Raw genomic sequence first — 22,165 nt, forward strand, 5'->3', positions numbered from 1 at the left:
TGCTATTAATGTGGAGAGAAGTTAGCCTGATTAGTGTGATAACATACGGCTTTACATACACATTCAATGATAAGAGAAACAAACGTTCGTAAACTTTGCAAAAAATTTTATTCATTAATGGCCTGCGTATTTGAATACACATTATAATAAAGTAACATTAATACTCAAGGCTGGAAACAAAGCCTAGCAGCTGAACTTTTGTCCAGCATAAATACCAGGGCCATTTTTGAGGACTGTCATTTGAAATATGATCCAACTGCACATTTTAGCTACTTTCACATTTTTCAAATTGACTAATTCAGGGCTTCCTGCAGGTTAGACATAAGTTTCTCATTATCACTAATTAAATGATAATACCAATCAGTTACCTTACTGGATCATACTCTAGAATATGACAAAAAAATTTCAACCTGTCAAATCAACGAGTCCATTGAGAATTTCCAGGATCAACCATACAGCTGTTGAAAAATGTAGCATCACAAAACCAGGTGTTTGAATAAATGTTTGGAACTAATGATAATACATGATTATGATATGGTGAATAAAGCAATTAAATAACTAATTTGTGGCATTGAACTCTGGGAGTTCTTTCTATTAAGTTAAAATACTGTACAAAGAAAGGTATTTTCATAAATTTTCTGGACCCTGTGGCCGGCTGAATTATCCCACAAAATACACAAAAACATTTTTTACATGGTCAATGGCACTTTTAAAGTCCCTTGCTAAAAAGAACATTATCTAAAATCATTAAACATTATCATTGGCCTCTACCATAGGCATATCAGACTTGGCCTCATCATTATAATGAGGAGATAAATTAACCAGCACCTTCAAGATGCATCTACATCACAAGTGTATATAACTGCACCACATTCCAGATTAGTGCGAAAGACTATTTTTTTATTGTCACCTGTACTGTGCATGAGCCCTTCATAAAAATTTTCTTTCAAAAATTCCACAAAGTTATCGGCATCCTTCTCAGTTGTTAGGGCAACAACACAACCTCCCCAGCTGCAATTTAAAAGAAAAAAACCCAAATGAATTATGGTCTTCAAAGAGGATCATCTGGCAAGATGACTAAGAGGAGGAATATTCAGAAAATGAAGGTTTCATTAGAAACAATTTTTTTGTGACCAAAATACTTGATCAAAATTCAAATGAAATAAATTCATGGAGGTATATGCAAACACATAATTCATAAATTTAGCGTAATTTTTACAAATCTCTATTGATTATAACATATTCTAACTGGAATACTTTTAGTGCCACAATAACAATTTTGTCATCATCAGTTAGGAATGAATAAGCACTGCCAATGTGCTATTTTTATGAACGTTAGAGCGAAAGTTTTTGGTGAGTTCTGAACAACAAATACATATTAAAATGAAGTGAAAAGTAATAATGACTTGACTAACCCTGCTCCTGTAAGTCTGGCACCGAAACATTTCTTTTGGCAAATGTCAACCAGTTGGTCCAATTGAGGATGGCTACATTCGTAAAGGTCTTTAAGACTCGCATGGCTAGAATTCATCAATTCTCCAAGTTTTTTCAATATTTCCTGATTGTTGCAATCACCCCCTGCAGGCTCTTCTGAATGCTTCATACACTCCTTTTCGAACTCGTGAACCCTGATAGCCTCTGAGGAAAAATGTGAACATTTCGATCAATATGGAAGTTAATTGACTAACATACCTATTAAATTACAAGCCTGATGACAGTATTAAATGAGAATAGTAGTAGAATGCAACAGTAGCTGGTATTAAAAGTAAGAACAAGAGGATAAGTTAATTGGGAAAGGAAATAAAGATGGCAGCTGGCATTCAGGAGTTACCAATGCATTCGGAAGGGCAGAAAGGTATGAGCACTTGAGGAATGTGGGATATGCATGTTTGATTGAAGAGGAAGAAAATAATACATGGTGGAATAAATTGCGGCATTTGGTACAATACAAAAAGAAGCGATGATATCATAAGTGAAGGTGACAGGAAAAGAAAATCAATTTTTCTGTGACTTTATAACCATATAAAATAACTCAAATTGAAGTATGTACAAGGAATTAAGTATGTACTAGTTGTAAGTTGATGGCTTTGGCAAAAGGATCTGAGAAAAAACACCGACAATAATTGAAAATCTGTGGATTAACGCCATGTTTATGTATATATGTCATCCAGTGATTTAGTACATACACCAGACAGAGAGAGAGAGAACTAGAAGGATGCAAATCTTTTGCAATGAAATTTATCCAGTGAAAGTCCAATCAAATAAATTCAATTGATTGCAGAATTCATATTTATTTTTCTTTGGTTTCATTGTCATGCTTTCTCTGCATTTCTGGGTATTCCACTGATATATTTGTTATCTTAATACTGTTTCAGTGTTGGCCAACTGCTCTTGAAATTAATTTCTTGAAAGAATTTCACTAGCTGTAAATTATGCAGAACCCACTTAGAATATGATACATTAGTTTGGAGGACAAAGTGGCGAATGTTAATCACAAATTTCCAGTGGATTTATTTTTTACATACCTAGTTATGACATTTTCCAAACAAGAAGTGTTTAAAGTAATGACCAAACCATTATTAAAATATTCACTCTTAACTAAAGGATATATGCTGACTGCTAAAATTAATACAATTTTTTCATAGTTCTGACGACCCAATAAAATAAGCCTTGGAAATTTTTTAACCATGGAAATGAAGCAATTTTAATGTTAGTCCTTCAAAATTGCAAATATTGCCACCCTGAGGTGTCATTTTCCAGAAATTTTTAAATCTCCTCCATCTGGTCCTAATTGATACGGCCCCAAATTTCAAAGAAAGTTGATGCACAGCTGCATTTCATACGACAATCATTCCAATGCATAAACCCAGGAATACATAAAACAACATGTGGCTAATTCAACGCCTTGCTATGGTCCTTTGTGATGAAAAATTTTGGAATTGCGTGGTCTTGACCACAACTGCCATCTGTGAGAAACAACAAACTAGCAGGGTGGAAAGGTCAGAAAGGGGAAATAGAGGATGCTGGGGCAGAGATAGTAAGGGAAGGAATGAGTTCTTGTGGGACTAAAAAGAAATCATCTGAAGAAAGGTAATTTTAAAATCATAAAATCAAAACTTAGTTATATGGATGTCCTAGTTAATTGAAAATTGATTTGGTCACAAATTGTTGCTGCTTTATAACTCAAGGGAAAGAAAAGAAATGTGTGAGCAATATGTTATACACCTAAAGAAAAATTGCAGTTCGAAGAATCACCTAGAAAATTTAGTGTATCCCACGATCACAGTTGACTGATTGCATCTGTGATCCTATGATCACAGGTACAATCAGTCAACTGTGTGCTCAGCTAGAAAACAGTTGTGCATTCTAGCCACTGCCAGCACGGATAAATAGTGGTAATAGCTAGCTCAGAGCCTACTTTGCCGAACTCACCAATATTTACACTCAATTAGGACAAAAAATGTTTATTCCCGGTACTCACCTTGATAGACATGACTGGCTCTTTGCTTCAATTTGAAGCTTTGAAGATGAGTTGTATTTGCATTTAGAGATATCTTTAGGAACTCAGATTCTGATATCTCAAGCAATTTCAGTACCTGGTCAAAAATCATTAAAATATGTTAAAAAAGGTCAATTATTTATTTGATAAAAGGTTCATTTAAACAGCGGTTAATTATGTAAATGCATGATTCACTAAAGTAAAATACAATTAGGGACTTACTTCTTCTCTCCGGTAGGGCTCTTCATGAAGAACAGACTCTACCAGGGATAAAGCTTGCCGTAAACTTTCACATTTTGAGGTATTCTGAGAGAGAGCCCCCTCTAATTCACCCAGAGTTCTAATCTTTTGCCAGGTCAAATTTTGGAGCTTTGCTATGATCTGTAATGATCCCAGCCAAAGAAAAAAGAAAGTATATAAGACAATCAATAATACCCAACTAAAATGTTATCACAGCATTAGCAACCATTATAAAGGAAACAATACATATTTATGAAATGAAGCAAGCATCATACTTAGGTGAAATTTTTCTCATAATAGCATAAGATTCAATGCTACGATAAATAACTGGTAACATGCAATAAACTCCACCATGTAAACAATTGAAAATTGCCACACAACATATTAATTATATGATATTGCAGATTGATGAGCAGTACTGACAAATGTTACGAACATCTGTGGAGAACTTTTGGTAGGAGTTTGCCAGGATGATACTACGGGATGTAGAGAAATAGTCAGTCATGTAGTATGAAGTAGTCAGTCAATAGAGGGAAGATAAAGAGCCCACAGTATGCAAGCAGAATAGAAGTTCATTTTTGTTTCTAAGATTTTTGGAGATTTTGTATTTTTAATAAACATGAAAGAAGAGATATAATGTATGTTTAAAATCTCAGAACAGCTCGTAAGGTATGAAAATTGAAGATAACTTCTATTTTCAGGAATGTGAAGCTCAATTTGAGGGAATTTGATCTCCCATAAATTGTTATCAATTGATAGCTGTCCAGAAGCACTAAAAATATGCTGTATTAAAAAAAATCAATATGGACATTCTTTAAATAAGAACAAAGACTAGATATCTCTCTTTGATAAGAATAAATTATGACTATCATTCTGAAGAAGTAGACACTTCTCTCACTAAATTAATCCCAAAGATCAGTGTGATTGTGATAAAAAATAGAACATTCAAGACTTTAATTATAATGCTTTTTGATTCCATTATCTTTCTTTTTTTAATCCCGGATAGCATAAGATGTTTGGTAAGCATCGAAATAGGGAATGCATTCTCAAAACAAATGCATGCTTACTTGAGCAGCTATTCGACATTCCACAACTCTGGTGTTGTATTCAGATCCAGCTGCTTTGTTGATGGTAGCCAAACTGTGAGCAACAACCAAAGCAGCATCCTTGGGAAGTCTTACATCATGGCACCTTAATGGCTTGAATTCTATTAACTTTGCACAGCCTACACCAAATGAATAAGCCAGGGGCAAATGAAAAAAGAAAAAGAATCCATTTCATTCTAAATACTAAAACCAGCAATCCAAAATAATTTTTTGCATCAAAATAAGGACTCCAGAATGTTATGAATGATCATAATTATAGATATGCATTCAAATTATTTTAAGGAATTACAAATAGCAAATTAATCAATACTGTTGATAGATTCAGTAAAAAAGATTGTTTGCTGGAAACAGTGGCGGATCTATATCACTCCCCTTCGGTATCCAATTTACACTATATAGAATTTATTTTGTATTTTTATTTTATTCTCAAACCACCGGATATAGCTCTTATTGGCCATTTTACACCGGGGTGTTCAACAAATGTAACAAGTAAACGTGCACGAACAACCATGCCCTGGACATGGGAAACCTACCCAGGCGGGACTCATACCCGCGACCTCTTGTTTGGCAGGCGAGAATGTTACCCTGCCGCCACTGAAGCCGGCAAATGTAATGGTAATTTTTTCCGACCCCCACTACTGCTGGAATTTTAACCCCCACTAACCCCTCTATAGCCCCCCCATGTCTCTGTCCTGGATCCACCACTGGCTGGAAATATCACAAATTCACCTGAATACACACATGTAATATTATAATCAGTGGCAGCTGGTGGTAATTTATCTAGGGTGTGCATTAGAGCAGATATAGGATGATTTAATTATATTATGTTAATCCTAATCCATGAGCGTCATATTTCGTCGTAGTAGAATACATAGCAAGCAAAACATATCACTGGTACACTCTACCCTTAAAATTGCATGAACAGAAATAATATTAGCATGTATGAAAATAATTATTCTCAACACACCTTTACAAGTGACGGTAGTTGAAATTCATTCTCTTTTCCTTACACCCTACGAGGAAGTAGTGTAGAAAACGGCTATACAGATGGCTCTGTAGACGGACTAGGATCCTGGGCGCAGGTAGTGTAGGTGGCGGCTACACCACTACACTACCTGCTAGTCAGTCACCAAAAACATGCGCGTGCGCATTCGCATGGTTTTGAGTCTGCTCCCATCGCCCCTTTGAACAGCACATACCCCCCCGCTTACCTCATCCCACCAGAGCTCCCTCAAGCGATCGCACACTTGTAGAGCAGTGAATTCGAAAAGGAGATAGCTGTAGCGTTCGGAGGCTCATGTTTCTTGCATATGCAGACAGTACTTTTATCCTTCGCGTTGCAAAGGAATAGTTTTCTTTTATAATTTATTCATCTTTGGGTGTGCACTTGCTAACATGCGTATACGCACGCGCCGCCACTGATTATAATCACTCTTTAAGCCAAAGTAGTATCCTGATAAGAATTAATTACACATATATTAACCTTTTGAGGCCAGAAATTGTATGGCTTGATCCATTCCTCCACCTTCTGTCCCAACATTCCTTTCAGTTCTTGCACTGATGCTGGCCAAAGTCAGTTTGCTGAGCCTTAGCTGATTTTCCATTTGAAGCATGTGTGAGAAAATTAGGTTATTGTAAAATATGACGTCAGGGGGACTTTATAACTAAATGATGAGAACTTAACTTACAGTTAATTTATTCCCAGATAAATTAATTTTTTAAATAATAAAAATACATACATAACATCTAACATTGTTTATCTCAAAAATAAATTTGCGAGATAAACAATGGCCTTTGATTTTGGCCCAAAACAATAATAATAAGATAACACAATAACTAACACTAACAAAGATAAACAACAAATAAAAATAAGATAAAAAATGGCCTTTTGGCCTTTGAAGCAACCCCAGGAGACTAAAAGGAGGTCATCTTCTCAATTTCTTAACAAAGTTTCTGGTTGCCACCAAAGGTGTCCATACTGATTGCCTTATACTATTTCCACAAAAACTTTGAATGAAAGTATGGCAATAGAATGGACTTGTTTAAGCCTGTCATACATTAAGCAGGGGAATATTCATTTTTACTATTTATATATTATTAATTCTCACTTAGATTGTTCTTTAGAACCCAAGAATATAGTGCATTGATTGGCACTTCCTCATCTTTGTGACACTGATTGCTCTCCTGGCATAATAATGAATTAATATAATACATAGTAAAACATAATGACTCCAACCAGGAGAAATGTCACAATTAAGAGAGGCATAACACTATAAAAGAGGTATTTTGGATTGTAAACTCTCACCTTCATAGCATGAGATGTAGCAAGGGCTGCAGCACTGACCAGTGAACTGGAGCTTGACAAACCAGAGCATGGAGGAACAGTTCCATCAACAGCTACATAAAGGGAGCCAAGAGTCTTACTCTTCTCCCCAACTTCATCCTTCAAGTCATGGAGTATGCCATGTATTCCACAAAGGAAGTAATCATGCCAAGATGGTGGTTTCTGGATGCTTTTTATAGGAAGTAATAAACAAAGTAATAATGTAAATTTCATATTAGGTCAACAGCTAGGTAGGGTCACCATACATGCATTACTTGAGCGATTAAAGAAACTAATTATAAACAGGCATATAACTTTAAAAATGCCAGGGATAATTGGTAACTCATATTAAACTCATATGGCAAAAAAAGTCCTACCCTATTATGAGCATAAAGAAACACAGTATTAGTCAGTGATTAAAGATAATTCATATTAATAAGTATCATGATTATCTATTTAAGAATTCTACAATTGAGCAGTAAGGACAAATGCAAAAATTTTTAATTACAGTCCAGCCGGCGAGAGTAGTCTGATGACAATGCAAAAGGAAGCATGGGCATACTAAGAGAGGGGCAGGAGGGACCTGCTCCCCCTAGAAGCAAAAATCGCAAATGTCTTTAAGGAAAATAATATTTTTTCATGCAAATAATTTTAAAAACTTGTAAATAGTTGTTAAAGTTTCCTTAAAATGTTGGTTTTATTCACCTTTTCCATGCTTTAATCTTACCTATAGCTTGAACAACCATTGCTTGCCACCCCGCTAGTTTTGATCCTGGGTACGCCCTTGAAAGGAAGGGTGGGGAACCCTACGCCAGCATGGTTTGCAGTCAATCGCTGTCCCCCAAACACCTACACAGCCTAGTCATACAACCTTGTCACATGCATTTGAAGCACCAAAACACACCAGAACCACCAAAAAAGCCCTTTCTTTGAATCAACAAAACAAGGAATTCTTCCATTGGGTCCTTTATGCTCGCTGTCCCTTCTGGCTCCTTTCTTCACGGAAGCCTTTTGTTTACATGTGACAAGGGCATTTCCCTTTCTTACCCGGCAACCATGCCCCTCACCCCAAACTAAACCCTCCTGCCTGTCATCGGACAACTCTCAGCGGCCTGACTGTAATTACTTATTCATAATAAATTTTGCTGAAATTTTGATGCTTCAGAAAAATTATGGAGTTTTGGTCACAGGCAATATTAAAAAAACATTCAAGTTATTGCCAATGTTTTGATCTTTTACCCAAACTTCATCAGGGCTATGCTTTAAGTTCAAAGGTAATGAAACACAGTTAGTGGAATATAGAAAATAAATATAAAATCATACCACCATAAAATTTTCAAGTACCTTCAGTTTCAAAAAGTTGTATCCAGGCAAACAAAAACTATCAATAAAATGGAAATATAATGTTACAATTTTGGTAAAAGAAAAATGAATACTAAAATATCGAAAAGGTAATAATAGTGGCATGATATTTTTCTTTTAATGATATGCTAACCTCTATATCAAGAGGTCAACCCACCATCTGCAACCTGGAGGATGCACTCGATGGCTTTAAGCTCAGCTGCGAGACGCATTGTACATCACAATTTTTTTTACAAATGTATACAACATATTCGTACTGCAATTTTGGATGAATAACAAAAACATTGGTAGAAAAATTTATATTTATTACAGACGTGAAAATATATTTTACACATTATTTATTTCCTATATTCCACTAATTGTTTTACATTACCTTTGTACGTTAAAGTCAGCCTGATGATAAGTCTCATTTAATACTTTCCTGGCTAACAGAATACATAAACTTTTCTCAGGATTCCTTAGAAAATTGCTGGGGATTTTAGGGTTAGCCTTGAGAATGGGTGACGAGACAGAACCCGAAAAGTCTGCACTCTCACATTTTCTTACCTGCACGGCAACCCAAGAAATGTTTATTAAAGCCTGATGATGTTTGCATTAAAGAATAAAAATTTGCTGATAAGTTGAATGATGTTTTCAAAATTACCTATGACCAAAACTTAATAATCTTAATGAAGCATTAAATAATATGTGACCAACAACAACAAGACAATAAAACTTTGATATTTGCGCACCACATAAGAGATACCAAATTGAATGAGTAGGCAGAAATCATAGACAGGTTTTCAGGAGGTATTCATTCCAGCCAGGTCAATAACTCTATTGCCTTCATTTCAGCTCCTGACTAGGGAACTGTCATCAGGGAAATGAGTATGAGGACAGAGCCTGACTCAGGAGCCAAAGCATTTACATATTTTACATTTAATGCCATGGAGTTATTGACTCGGGTGGGAACCAAAAAGCATCTCCTGAACACCATTCACCAGGAAAGCACTACATTGTACATTGCATGAAAAAGGCTGCAGACCTTTGGCACAGATAATACAGTTAGAAAGAGATTCTTCAATTTGGATTCAAAAGAGGGCTCAGAGGTAGGAAGAGTGAGGAGGAATAAATGAGGAGGGAAGGTGAGAGGAATAAAAATCAGAGACTACTTAAGGAATGGAGAGGTGTATTAAGGTTTGAGTGGTGGGGTGAAAGATGAGAAAATAACAAGGAAAAATCTTGAGGGTCTGCACAATCAGGTAACCCAGGATAATGAAGATAATGAGTAAGATAACACCAGAGAGGGTAAGAAATAAGGATACATAGCATGAAAATGAATGGTTAACAAGCTAACAAATTACCATCAAGGTAAAAGTTTAAGGCTGCGATGAATAACAGGTTTCTTCTCTTATTAATGAAGGCCACATTGTTACTCTGACTATAAGTACTGCGAAAGGAAGGCATGAGAAATTTGAACTTTAATGAAATGTTCGTCAAGTGCAATCATATCTTGAAACGTTCAATCACTGGTCAGTAGTCAAAATATCACATCCGATATTTCTCGTGAGACGTACACTCAATGATACTGGAACATGTCAAAGTTAGAATCATGGGTTCCATAAACGCAATCGACGGACTTACTCTATTTTATCTAATGAGCAATTGAAGTCCAGGTAACGGCCGTCGACATTGGTGAGATGTATTGACGGTGATGAAGATCCGGTATCCCATCCATCCGCAGCAACGCAAAGGACCATATCATGCTGAATTGCTGACGGAAGCACACCGTATCCTGAATAATCAATGTGTTCCCCAATAATATTAACCCTGAAAATAGATAAATATTAAGAATTATTAGTACCAATCATAAATTACATGGTCGAAAAGAAGGGTGAAAATTTACTAAATGAGAGGGACATTATTTAGCCGTACCTCCCAGGAACCCTCACATAAAAGCTGGGCTCTCTGTTGAACTTTTTCTTCAAGAGGTACCTGAGAGCATTGGATCTTAGACGGAATGCTTCGTCAGTAGATACAAGTTGTTTCACCGGCGGATACTCATCTTGGCAAATTCCATTTTTAGCAATATCACTTCCATTCAAGCGCTTCTCCGATGCATCCATTCTTATCTACAGATTATCAAAATGTATTGCTTTGCTACATAATTAGAAAAAAACTCACGATAAAGCATATCATGGCTCTACGTTATTGAGACAAGAAAATACTTACCTGAATGATGTTTTAAAGAGAACCAGGAAAATTCAGTTGTTTAAGCCACGTATGTGGCAGGATTTAGAGGATACGAACCGCTAATGAGTGCTCAATCTTAAATACTAGCTATATTCGTGACGTGGATCTCCTTCCCCAACTTATCACCGCCTTATCATTAAATGTTTCCTCACGACTTTCCATCGCGTGAAATCATGAATACAAAAGATCCAGAATAAACAATCGCTCTAGAGGGCATATATGGTTTCTTACTTGTAAAGGACAACACAGCATCTCAACTCATTAAATTAACGTTCTCTCTAAAACACTACTACGCTCATTTCATCTTGGAAACAATATAAAAACAAAATAATGTACTAGGATTCGAAAGTATTCAATTGCCTCATTAAAAGCAGACGTCAAAGGGCCCGCGTCGATTCAATTTCATGATGAGAGAAAGTTTTAACCAGTTTAAACACAAAATTCATTCACTTTGACACGTCTTTTTGGGAAACTAGTTCGTTTACCGCAGCGGTTCTGTTGACATGGGTGATATTCAATTTCTCCGTCAGATGGCTGGAGCAGCTTAAAGCTCAGAACCGGAAGCAGCTAAGTTCGAAAACGGAAAGCGGCCAGACGGAGGTACTTCAAGTGTTCCTAGCGTTAATAGTCTTACAAGACTTGTTGCATGCTTGCATTATTTTGTCATTGGTTGTGCCTTATCACCTAATGACATATGGTCGAGCATAAGGGGTATAGTAATCCATTTAGTTTTAGTCTATGCTTGATGAATACATGTCCAGCGATTTCGTGTATTACAGGTGACTATGGAACGGATCCATGGAAAGTGTAGTTTGACTGGCCAAAGTATGGATGGAAATTACTAAGTTCTATGGAAATTATAATTTTCTGACGACCGCAATGTGCCGAAACATTTTGCATAATCTATTTTGTGGTAAGAATATGTTTATAGCTGTGATAAAAATCCACACCACCCATTTTGTGGAGGAAGTGGTGCAAATGAGAAAACCCTGTTTTAAATTTTGTTGTAACTAGTTTGCTTTCTTATGGAATTTTTATAAATTCATGACAAAACACACAAAGATACTCCTTGATTAGCACTTGTGCATTTATGCTTAATGCAACGATTACTTTGAAAAACGATTAGTTAATTATAAATTGACACTGGGATCATATTTTCAAAATATGCTAGCAATGTGGAAACGTTTTTATTCTGGTGAAAACACTGTGGTAAACCTAAATTTGGCTCAAATTTCCATTGAGGATGTTTAAGAAGAAATATGAAATAATTCAGGAGGTGGTAGTGTAGACAATTATGAGCATTTTTTGTCCCATAAACTTGGGGTCGAAACTCCTTGGTTACTGAGCTATGGCAACGCAAACATTTGTTTGAATGTACTTTGCAGTTATCATGAAAACAGTTTTTCTTAGGTATATAGCCTTTTTACATATTGTTTTATGTAGTCGATTTGTAAGGGCATGAAATAATTAAGGATGGACGAAAATGTTCAATTATAATTGTGTAAAACAATTAATCTCAGAATGGATGAGATTTCGCAATCGTATTGTTGATACTAGCTCAAAGCCCTCGTTCAATTAAGCTCAAAGATTAATTGCTGATAAGGCGCTTGCGTGCTTACTTTCGCCCACTTTTCGCTACTTGAAGATGGCCAAAGATACTAATTAGCGCATTTTATGGATTTGGGAATGTCTGTAAAAACTATTGGCTTCATACTTCTTCATAAATTAGGAGAATATATTAAAAGTTAGAGTACATTTTTGTAATTACTATAAAAATAGACTTTTACAAAATTTCCTGCGTTCGAGATAATTCCTCGTTGGCCATGATGCCATTTCCTCAATCATATCTGGAAGACAGTCGAAATACGTGGTCGGTAGTCAGTCCTGCATAACCATCATTGTCGACTAAAGTTCATAGGAGAACAATTCATCGAAAAAAATGACAACTTGGAAAAACTATGGAGTTGAAGACTTGAATAGAGCGTTTTTTTCTATCGGCTTGGGTCTTCATAGTCAAGTCAATTCAAGTGAAATAGTTGGGAATGGGCTTATAGCGATGTAAAAGATGACGTCACAACAATCTCCTGCGAGCGCAAGCCGTTTTCGGTGGGTCTTTTTTTTTAACAAATTTGTATTTTCATCATTTCCGAAAGTCATTTATGGAATTTTTGAAGTTCTATTTTAAGTTCCCTCTTAGCAGCGGCATAGTTAAAAAGATATGAAAATCCCCCATTTTCTGTCACAAAGCCATGCATTCATTTTGGAATAGGGGAAGGTGAGGGGCTAAGCCTAATGCATGCAGCCATCCGAATTTAATGTAGGAAGTAAAGAAGTAAACAAAGTCCATTGATGCATTTATTACGCTGCTGAGGAATACAGGGTGTTTCAGATGGAAGTAAACAAAGTCCATTGATGCATTTATTACGCTGCTGAGGAATACAGGGTGTTTCAGAAGGAATCTGCAATAATTCAGGTGGTTGAGGAGACAATTGTAAGCATTTTTTTGGTCCTATGACATTGGGTCACAACTCCATAGTTACTGAGCTATGGCAACGCAAAAATTTTGTAGGGTACACTTTGCCATGGAAACGCTGTATAACGTAGTGTGCAATGATTTAAGGGATCTGGAACTTGTGCTGATTGTGCTTGAGATGTGTTTCGTTCATTTAATTATATGCAGGAAGACAATGGTAGCTTATTTTTACAATTGAATCAGAATAATCGTAGAAATTTCAACTTTAAAGGCGTATTTTTGTGATAAATGCCTTATTTTCAAAGATAGCATGAAAATTTTCATAAATAATTTTTAGGAAAACTTTTATTTTTGCTATCAACATCACTTCTCCATCATTATTTGCACGGATTGTTGCGGATGTCAAGACCGTTATATTCCTCAGATGGGGAGAGAGTTGAAATTTTCCCCAGTTAACTAAGGAGTTGCGATCCTATGTTTATAGGATAAAAATGCTTAAACCTGTTTCCCTTACGACCTCCTGAAGTATACTGATTCCACCTGAAACACCCCGTATACACACAAAATTGTTGGAACATACATTTATGAAACACACATTTTAGATTTATACCAATTTTAATATTCTATAAGTATCCAAATTACGTTATGTAGGTCGCTCCCAATATTTTCAGGAAAGATGAACATTTCGAGGGTGCCTAAGCTCCTTTAGCACCTTCCTTTGCCACGTGTCGGCCCATTATGCGATTTTTTTCAAACTTACCGTATAACTCCGCTGGCATTTTATCTAGGTTCGTGTTGCGAGGGATTATGCCCTCGCGGTCCACCAAGAATGGCAACTCAAGGATTAAAAGGTTTTAAAGAAGCCGCTGACAGTGTTGATTCCTCAGACCAGCTCTAAGGCCGCGCTCGGCGGTAAACCTGATGCGACATATTTCATAATCGGAGAAGGTAAGGAAAAAGTGTTGTGTTGTGGCCATTGCAGTTGATCGGATATTCGATTTGCCTGCTGTGGCGGCGATAAGGGCCCTGCTTTACGGCATTATTTATTTTTTGAAATTTTCGCGGGGGTGCCCCCGAATCTTAGGCGCCGCTACTGTTTGTCGGTATTTCGATTCCCAGTTTTCGGGTAATTTTGTTCTAAAGGCAGTGAAGGCCAATGCCCCATGACGTTTTTTTAAAGCTCAGAATCAATTTTTATTTGGGTCTTCAGATGTATCTCTGCTTAACATTGACATGTGTATTAGCTTCAGCCGTTGGTATCTACTCGTAGTATATAAGTGCTCGTAATTATAAGTTTGTAGTTTAGTAAAGTATTGTACTTATTTAACCATTAATTAAGTACCGAACATTTTAAGAGAATGCAATAGTAAAATACACTGACGCTGGAAATCATGGGGTTTAAGAGCAACTAAATGGGTATTTCCATTGCACCGTATTAGGATGGCTATCTACTTCTGATCCCAGGTGATTGCATCCAAATAGGATATACCACTTTCGTTCTATATGGAGAAGAAACGGGCCTATCTGATGCCATGAGAAATATGTTGTACGCATTTGCCAGGAACAACGCTTTGATAAGAGCAGAATATGGAAGCAATTACTGCAGATAATCTTAGATTTTGACGTTGAGAAGGTAGCATAGGTCGAGAAATATGAACGATAAAACATGTGAGACTTGTTATGAGTCACCTTTTCTATTTCAGAAATACGTTTATCGCTTGTCGGGTGTCACGGTTATGAAATGGGTGCGTCATGTAAATGAGATTCATGGGAATTTTTTCTTTAAAGCCGTAGTGTTTTGTTCTATGACTTGATGTGACGTCAAACGTGGGAATCCGGTTACAAAACGAGATTTGTAATACATGTTTCCATTAGTGTCGACTTCATGGTTCCCTATACTTCAACTGACTACTACCCTATCCTCTATACGCTCGTATGTGGACTACGGGGCCAATGTTCGGTCGGTATCCCGCACTGAAAAAAGATAAACGAAAAAAGCAGTACCAGGAAGAGAGCGTTGACAAAAGAGGCGCGCACTGTAGGAAAGAGCTGATGAGCGGATAATTGTGTTAGAAAGTAGAGAAAAGGCCATCGAAGATTTTGATATGGAGCGAACATGGAAGCAGACACTATCGTCGTGGTCAATCAGACCCGTTGCGTTTACTCATATTTTTATATTCAAATCTAGGTCCTACGCTCAGAAGCCGATAAGCGCTCATATATTTATATACTAATTTTACTACACATGGTGTTTCAAAAGGAATCGGCAATACTTCGGGGCAGTCGCGTAACTAGGAATATACCTTGGGGGGGGGGGGGGGGGGGGAGGGCGACCCCTCTTAAGGCCGTTTTACACGGTACACGGAATTGCGCAGTCTGACGTACGTGTGAAGGCGCAATCATAATTGCGTCGTGTAAAGCGGTGAATTGCTAGAACACATGCGAGAATGCGTGGATGCGAGACGGCAAAATAGCCCCTGTTCTAATTTCGTTCATGCATTCGCGCAATTCCACGCCATTTTAGAAATTAATGCAGCTCTAACCTGCGCAATTCCGTGTACCGTGTAAAACGGCCTTTATCCAGGCAAAATCTGGTAAAATTTGTGAAATATGACTTGCCTGGAAATACATTTACATCAATTTGGCACTAAAAATTTAACTTTAAACAGATGTAGTTAATATATGTATGTCAAAACTAGACAATAGTTTTAAAATTTTTTTTTATATCTCTGAGGCTTTGGGGAAAGGGATTTATCCCCTTGCTCCTGTAATCCCGTAACTATAGGGGGGGAGGGATCTCCCCCCCATAGTTATGCCACTGCTTCAGGAGGTGGTAGGGGGGACAATTTACAAGGTTATCCCTGCCTCCTATCTCTAAAACTCGGGAGGGAGTTGCGACCCTATGTTTACAGGACAAAAAAATGCTTAAAATTGTCTCCCCCGCCACCTCCTGAAGTATTGCAGGTTCCTCCTGAAACACACTGTATACAGGTGGTAATATGGTCGTTTTCGCGTCATGAAAGCAGTAGTAATCCCACAGTTGGCTCGCTGATCCCTTTCTGAACGAGCTGCAGTCACGCATTCTTTCCATTGTCCCGTTTGGTCTCAAGTTCGCTTACTTGGTTTACTCTCGCGCTCCATAGTTTGCCGTCTGTGATAACATTCTTCATTCCAGTTGTCGGTAGGTACTCTACCTATTCCTTATTTCATAGCCTACCTTTAATTTGAGCAGTTGAACTCAGCGACGTGTTTCATGCAGATATTTGCACGAGATCAAAAATTATATCAGCATTCCGCTTAAAATATCACAAATTAGCTTTCTTATTGCAACCTTAAATTCGGTATAGGATTGCAATGAGAGAGCCACGCATAGCTACTCAATTTACCTTATGTCTACGTGCGTGGATGTCACATTTTTTTCAAATACTTTAAAAGGAATTTCAACATGTCGTTACGAGGTCCATAACTGCGTTTGCAGTTCTGTTTTCATGTGTATGCCATATCTTAGTTTTGTCATGCCATATATTTGTTTAGTCGTCGACACTTAATAATATGAAAAACCACAAAATCCAATATGCTCTGGCTTTTACTACAGGTCACTCCTTAATGAGAAAATCACAGTTTCTTCCAAATCACACAATCTCGGCTATTCATATTTCGTTCTGATTTGATGTAGGTATTTTTAATATTGTATTTATTTTAAATATTTTATTTAGTGCAGTGGCGTGACTAGGAATATGCTTTAAGGGGTATGGGGGTTAGTGGGCGATCCCCCCAGGCTACGGGGAGTCCGGGGAAATTTTTTGGGAAATGACATGCCTGGAAATACATTTTACATCATTTTGGCACTAAAAATTTGGGTTTCACTCGTAATTTCGCGGGAAATTATCACAACAGGGAAGAAATTATTAAGCTATAAAATTTGCTGCTCATTTTCTGGAGCTTTGGGTGGGTTTTATCCCCCATCCATCCTCATGGTTACGCCACTGATTTCACTATTCCACGAATGAGTTGATATATTGACGGGTTTGAGGGAGAACTGGAGTTCAGTTCCGTGGAAATTCGTGCGAAAAATGGGGAAGTTTAGAGGAGTTCAGCTGGAACTTGTTTTTAGGATAGATTGACATTGGTGATGAAGATGAGGAATAATTAAAGATTTTCACCGAAATGGATGTACATTAGGGAGAATCGGAAAAATCGATTTTTTTTTCAAATCCATCTGGCCCAATGAAAACAAGTTGTGGGACCGATCAAAAAGAAGGCCTGAAATTTTTGAGACCTCTAGGTGAACCCCTGACCCTCGTTCGAATGCAATTTAGGGGGGAGGGTCCAAATTCGAAAAATTTAATATTTTATGGTCATTCCCTATAGATTTTGCCGAGTTACTGCCTTCTAGGTTTAAGGCAAAAATTTCGTGCATTTGGACGTATCTGCCACCGTTTAGCCACAAAATGCCAAATTTGAGTCCGCGTCTGCGAAGAAAATATTCCAACGCCCACGCAGCGTCGCGGATGCAAGAACGGCAGGCCGATCCCGTCCCCTCCCCGCTCGCTTCTCCCCCTCCCACGCTCCGTAGGCTCCTTTCCTGCGTTGTCGAATCAAAAAATATTTCATCGCATCTCATTCTCTGGAGCTTTGGGTGGGCCGCTTTATCCCCCATCCATCCTCATGGTTACGCCACTGATTTAACTATTCCACGAATGAGTTGATATATTGCATACTATATTATTTGTGATTGATATCGTCACTCTCCTAACTAATGGTTTGGGTCAATCGCGTCCCAAATCTCGCGGCCGCAAACACTTCTCTTGCGAGTGGGACGTGTTTGTAATTAATGGTAACATCGATTTGTTTAACGCCGACGAGGCGCCAAATAAGAGACAAGTCGTCTCACTACACATCCTATTTTACCTTCTACCATATTCCGATTTATATTATCTAAGATGAACGCCCTCCTAGCAGCACACGCGGGATGAATTTTGCTGTATTCGAGGCGTGGAAGTGGGAGAAGCGAGCGGGGAGAGGACGGGATCGGCCTGCCGTTCTTGTATCCGCGACGCTGCGTGGGTTTGGAAAGCAGGTTCAGGTTTTCATGTTTTGTTTTAGTATTTGTTGCTGATATTTTCCTTGCAATAAATTCATGGCAAATGAATGTGTAATTATAACCGATTTTTGTTTGTTTGGCTTAAATAGGGTTTGTTTACGACTGGAATAATGCGCTACTCACATGCTTTTTTTGCTATATATCGGCTTCCATTAAGTAATAATTCTAATTTGTATTCACCATTGACGTATAATTATTTATATATCGAAAAATATGTATTTTGTGCGTTCTTGATTCAATTATATTGCCTTTATATCGCTGCATACCTGTTTGCTATTTGAATTTGACCATGTTCGGCCTTTGCCGCCATTTTCCGTGACTTAGGTACGCTTGTGAAGTTATCTCTGCCTCCATTCGGAACGCCTCTTCACTTGCTCTTGATTTTCGTTCGATTGGCAAAGCGTTGGGATAGTATTTTCGTATTTGTAAACTTCCTTTGAAAAAATTAGGGCAAGTGCGTAAACCTGGAAACCGACAGCGCTAATAGTAAGCTGATAAGTGCAGTGGATTCCTGAGAACATTCCTAATGGATAATGTATCTCTTTAAAATGAAAGCGAGTTGAGATAGGGCTTTTAGATATTTGTGATTGATATCGTCAATCTCCTAACTAATGGTTTGGCTCAATCGCGTCCCAAATCTCGCGACCGCAGACACTTCTCTTGCGAGTGGGACGTGGTTAGTAGTCACCGTGACTCATTCCTAGTGGGCTCCTCAAAGATTTAGCAACCCCAGCCATCCACAATATTCGAACATTACAGCTGTACACAGCAGATCGAAATTCGGTCGGATATCATCAGCCAGCACGTAAAATCACCCGCTTAACCGCTTATTAAGTAAGAATTGAAGATTGGAATGTAAATTGTGTTGTATGCAAATAATTTCTAGGAATTCGGCGAATATTTATTGTACCTATGCCTATTCTGTTATTGAAGATAGCGCGAATACATTGGAACTAGCCATCTGCAAAATAATATGGTGGGCATCTATCTTCCATTATTGCTAGCAGTATTCCACTATATCTTGGCTTCTACATTTGAATGCATTTTAATGAGAACATTTAGTTTGGCGTGCCGAACGCGAATAGAACAATTGTGCCTTGGCTACCACACACACCTGCTTGCACCAGTTCTAATGATGATGCGCCTGTACGCCGAATCCCTCCATTGAATTTCATTAATCATCAATCCTTTCATTAATCCGTAAATGGTGGCTTCCCCGCATAAATTATCTTTTATTTGTTGGAATGGTTGTGAAAATATATTTAAGTTTTATCGATCTTGATTCTATCTAGTATTATCGTGTAAAAATACGCCACTCTAGAATTCTTCCTTATAACACAGCGTTTAACATCCTCTCTCTCAGAACTCGTTCCATCTAAACCTGTCTGCTCCATATCTCGTCTAGAACTGTCCTCGCCCGCCCTGTCTGATGCCACCTCGTCTTTTCTTTTCGTCTACATCACCATCTCCTCTCACATCTATACCTACATATTAGGGTGAAATTTTCTTGTATTTTTATACAGCCATGTTCACATAACTCTTTCTCAGTAGGTTTTTGGAGGTTTTTTTACGTCCCTTGTGTGGGCGTTTTCCTACAGAGCGTTTTTTCCAATAATGACGAAAGTAGATTTCCTTATCCTTCAATATCCTTAGGTTTCTCTCGCTTTTTTTCACATCTTTTTTACATTTGATTAATGTAACTTTGTTCAATTTGTATTTTTTTGTTTTTAAAGCATACTTCTATGTCTCTTTTGTTATAATTTGACAGCATTTAATTTCAAGTATAACTACGCAATGCAGTCCTCTGCAAACATTTAGTGCAAGATGAAGGTTAGATGGAAGATGGGACTCCCTCGTCCAATTCTCGCCCAATAAACACGAATTATTATTATCTCGAACGTCTCCTATCTTTTCTCGTTCTCTTTGCTCAGCTTGCACGTTTGCGCGTCGAAAAGCGCTACACTATCTCCCTTCACTAGTCTTTTATTAGCACTCTTGTATTATTAAATTCTCTTAATAGCTCATTCCTCTTGATAAACGCCTCCTTTGTTAAAACAATTCTCTTCCCAGCATTCTCAAGCCTTTGTACATTTTCCTAAAAATTGGTGCCCGAATATTTGAACTCTTCAACATCTGCTCTAGTTTGTACCCATCAACGTTTACGTTAAGCCGCGCATTCATCACACTTAAATTTTCGAATTATATCATTGCAAGAGTCTGTTGAAATGCTGTGCGTGGATTGTTATTTTGTATGGATGAGAAAGGTGGACCTTGGGAAGAAGAGATGGAGTGTAGGATCAACGATTTCGAGTGTGGAAAAGGCTGGAGAGAGTGTAGTGGGTGGATAAACTGAGGAATGAGGTGGTGCTGGAAATAGTTGGGGAAGAAAGAGAATTATTAAGAACTGTACTAAAGAGAAAGGGGATTTGTGTAATGAATATTTCAGAGGGAAGGGGATTTTAATTACAGTAGTCGAGGGAACTAAGGAAGGAGAAAAGAGAGAAGGAAGAAGAAGGCTGAAGATGACAAACGAAGTGAGGTTAAAAAGAAGGTACGTATAAGGAAACCAAAGATGAGGCCTTGGACAGGAGGAGGTGGAGACGACTTTGGTTTTTGGGACCTGCCAGTGGGTTGAAAACCAGTTGATGATGATTGATGATGATCATTGAAATGGTTTTTGAGGCGTAATATTTTCGGGGTTTAAAATCAATTCAGATCCTTTCTTCATTCAGTTTTGAACATTCCAGGATAATTGGTTTATTTAAAGAGCGACAAGATCGCAAGAATGGAGCAGCGTGAGCGTCTTCCTCTCCTTAGGTAGTACGTGTTGTCTTTGTGAAGGCAGTTCTCTAAACACCATCATAGTTTAGATCCCCGCCTTATTGTTTGCCCCCACTTTTTGCCGTGAAAATATGTTTCCCGTATCCCGTGGCTGAGGACAATCCCCCCGGATTCCGAGAACAAGATAAGACACGGAAGCTACGCCCAGAGCTAAGTGGGAGAGTGGTGGGGTGGAAACCGTGGCCTAACCCCCTCACTTCCAACAGCACTTCCTACGGAGAATCTCCGAGAGCAGATAAAAGAAGGCCTCTTTTTTAAGATGTGCTGAGCGGTGTGTTTTGAGTATACAATTTCATTTCCAGCACCATTAAGGCACACATTCGTTCCTGCGCAGAATTAGCGTCATCTGATCTCAATCATAACCCTATGTATCTTATTCCAGGACGTTACTCAAGTATTGATTCCGTCTCAATCTCGGCTTGGTTGCCACTTTGATATTACGAGTATTGGTATTACGGTATATTTCAAATTGACACACCTCACTTGAGTCCCGACTCAAATTGAATCTCCAAATTCCAAATGTCCGCTGCCATCGCCTCGCGTTTTAAAATGAAATACATCTCTTAAAAACGCAATGAAATATATCTCCACGTGTTATATTGTACTCAAGTAATGCTAGCTTTTGGTCAGCGAAAGAGAGTGAACGCAAATAGTTTAGGTGAATGCAAAATTTTGTAATCATACCGCAATTAGTTTAGCTTAGTGGATTTCAGTTGAGGTCAGTTTCTAAAATACGAACTTTAACTCAAACTCAACATTAGTCTGAGATCTGAGCCGACGAGGTAGAGTAAGGTCTCGAGATTGAGTCAGGTTTCTATATACGGCCCTAAATATCTCCAATACCCCTTGCTTAGGGCGCTACGGCGTTCAAGCCTACGTGAAAGGGGTGGATTGGGATCCGAGAAAATATTTTGTGTCTTAGCTGTCTACCACCTACCGTTTAGAGCTATCGTAGTAATTCTTATCCATAGAATAGCACTATAAT

At 37.9% G+C, this 22,165-nt stretch overlaps 1 protein-coding gene across 3 annotated transcripts; it reads right to left on the minus strand.

Moving 5' to 3' along the window:
- Positions 1 to 89: 89 nt before the first annotated feature.
- On the minus strand, positions 90 to 11,272 carry LOC124159015 (N-acetylgalactosamine kinase-like). Of its 3 annotated transcripts, none has more exons than XM_046534498.1 (10): positions 10,742 to 11,272; positions 10,445 to 10,664; positions 10,154 to 10,339; positions 7,151 to 7,358; positions 6,329 to 6,437; positions 4,807 to 4,964; positions 3,722 to 3,880; positions 3,482 to 3,596; positions 1,416 to 1,638; positions 90 to 1,011 (listed from the first exon to the last, which is right to left on the minus strand). In XM_046534498.1, the coding sequence occupies exons 2-10, from the start codon at positions 10,633 to 10,635 to the stop codon at positions 831 to 833; spliced, it is 1,530 nt and encodes a 509-aa protein (XP_046390454.1). In that variant the 5' UTR covers positions 10,636 to 10,664; positions 10,742 to 11,272; the 3' UTR covers positions 90 to 830. The 3 variants fall into 3 exon arrangements, with proteins under 3 accessions (XP_046390454.1, XP_046390455.1, XP_046390453.1); XM_046534499.1 differs by having other exon boundaries at positions 10,445 to 10,669; XM_046534497.1 differs by having other exon boundaries at positions 10,445 to 10,641; positions 10,742 to 11,271.
- Positions 11,273 to 22,165: the final 10,893 nt, after the last annotated feature.

This window comes from Ischnura elegans, chromosome 5 (genome assembly GCF_921293095.1).
Source record: "Ischnura elegans chromosome 5, ioIscEleg1.1, whole genome shotgun sequence".
NCBI lineage: Eukaryota > Metazoa > Arthropoda > Insecta > Odonata > Coenagrionidae > Ischnura > Ischnura elegans.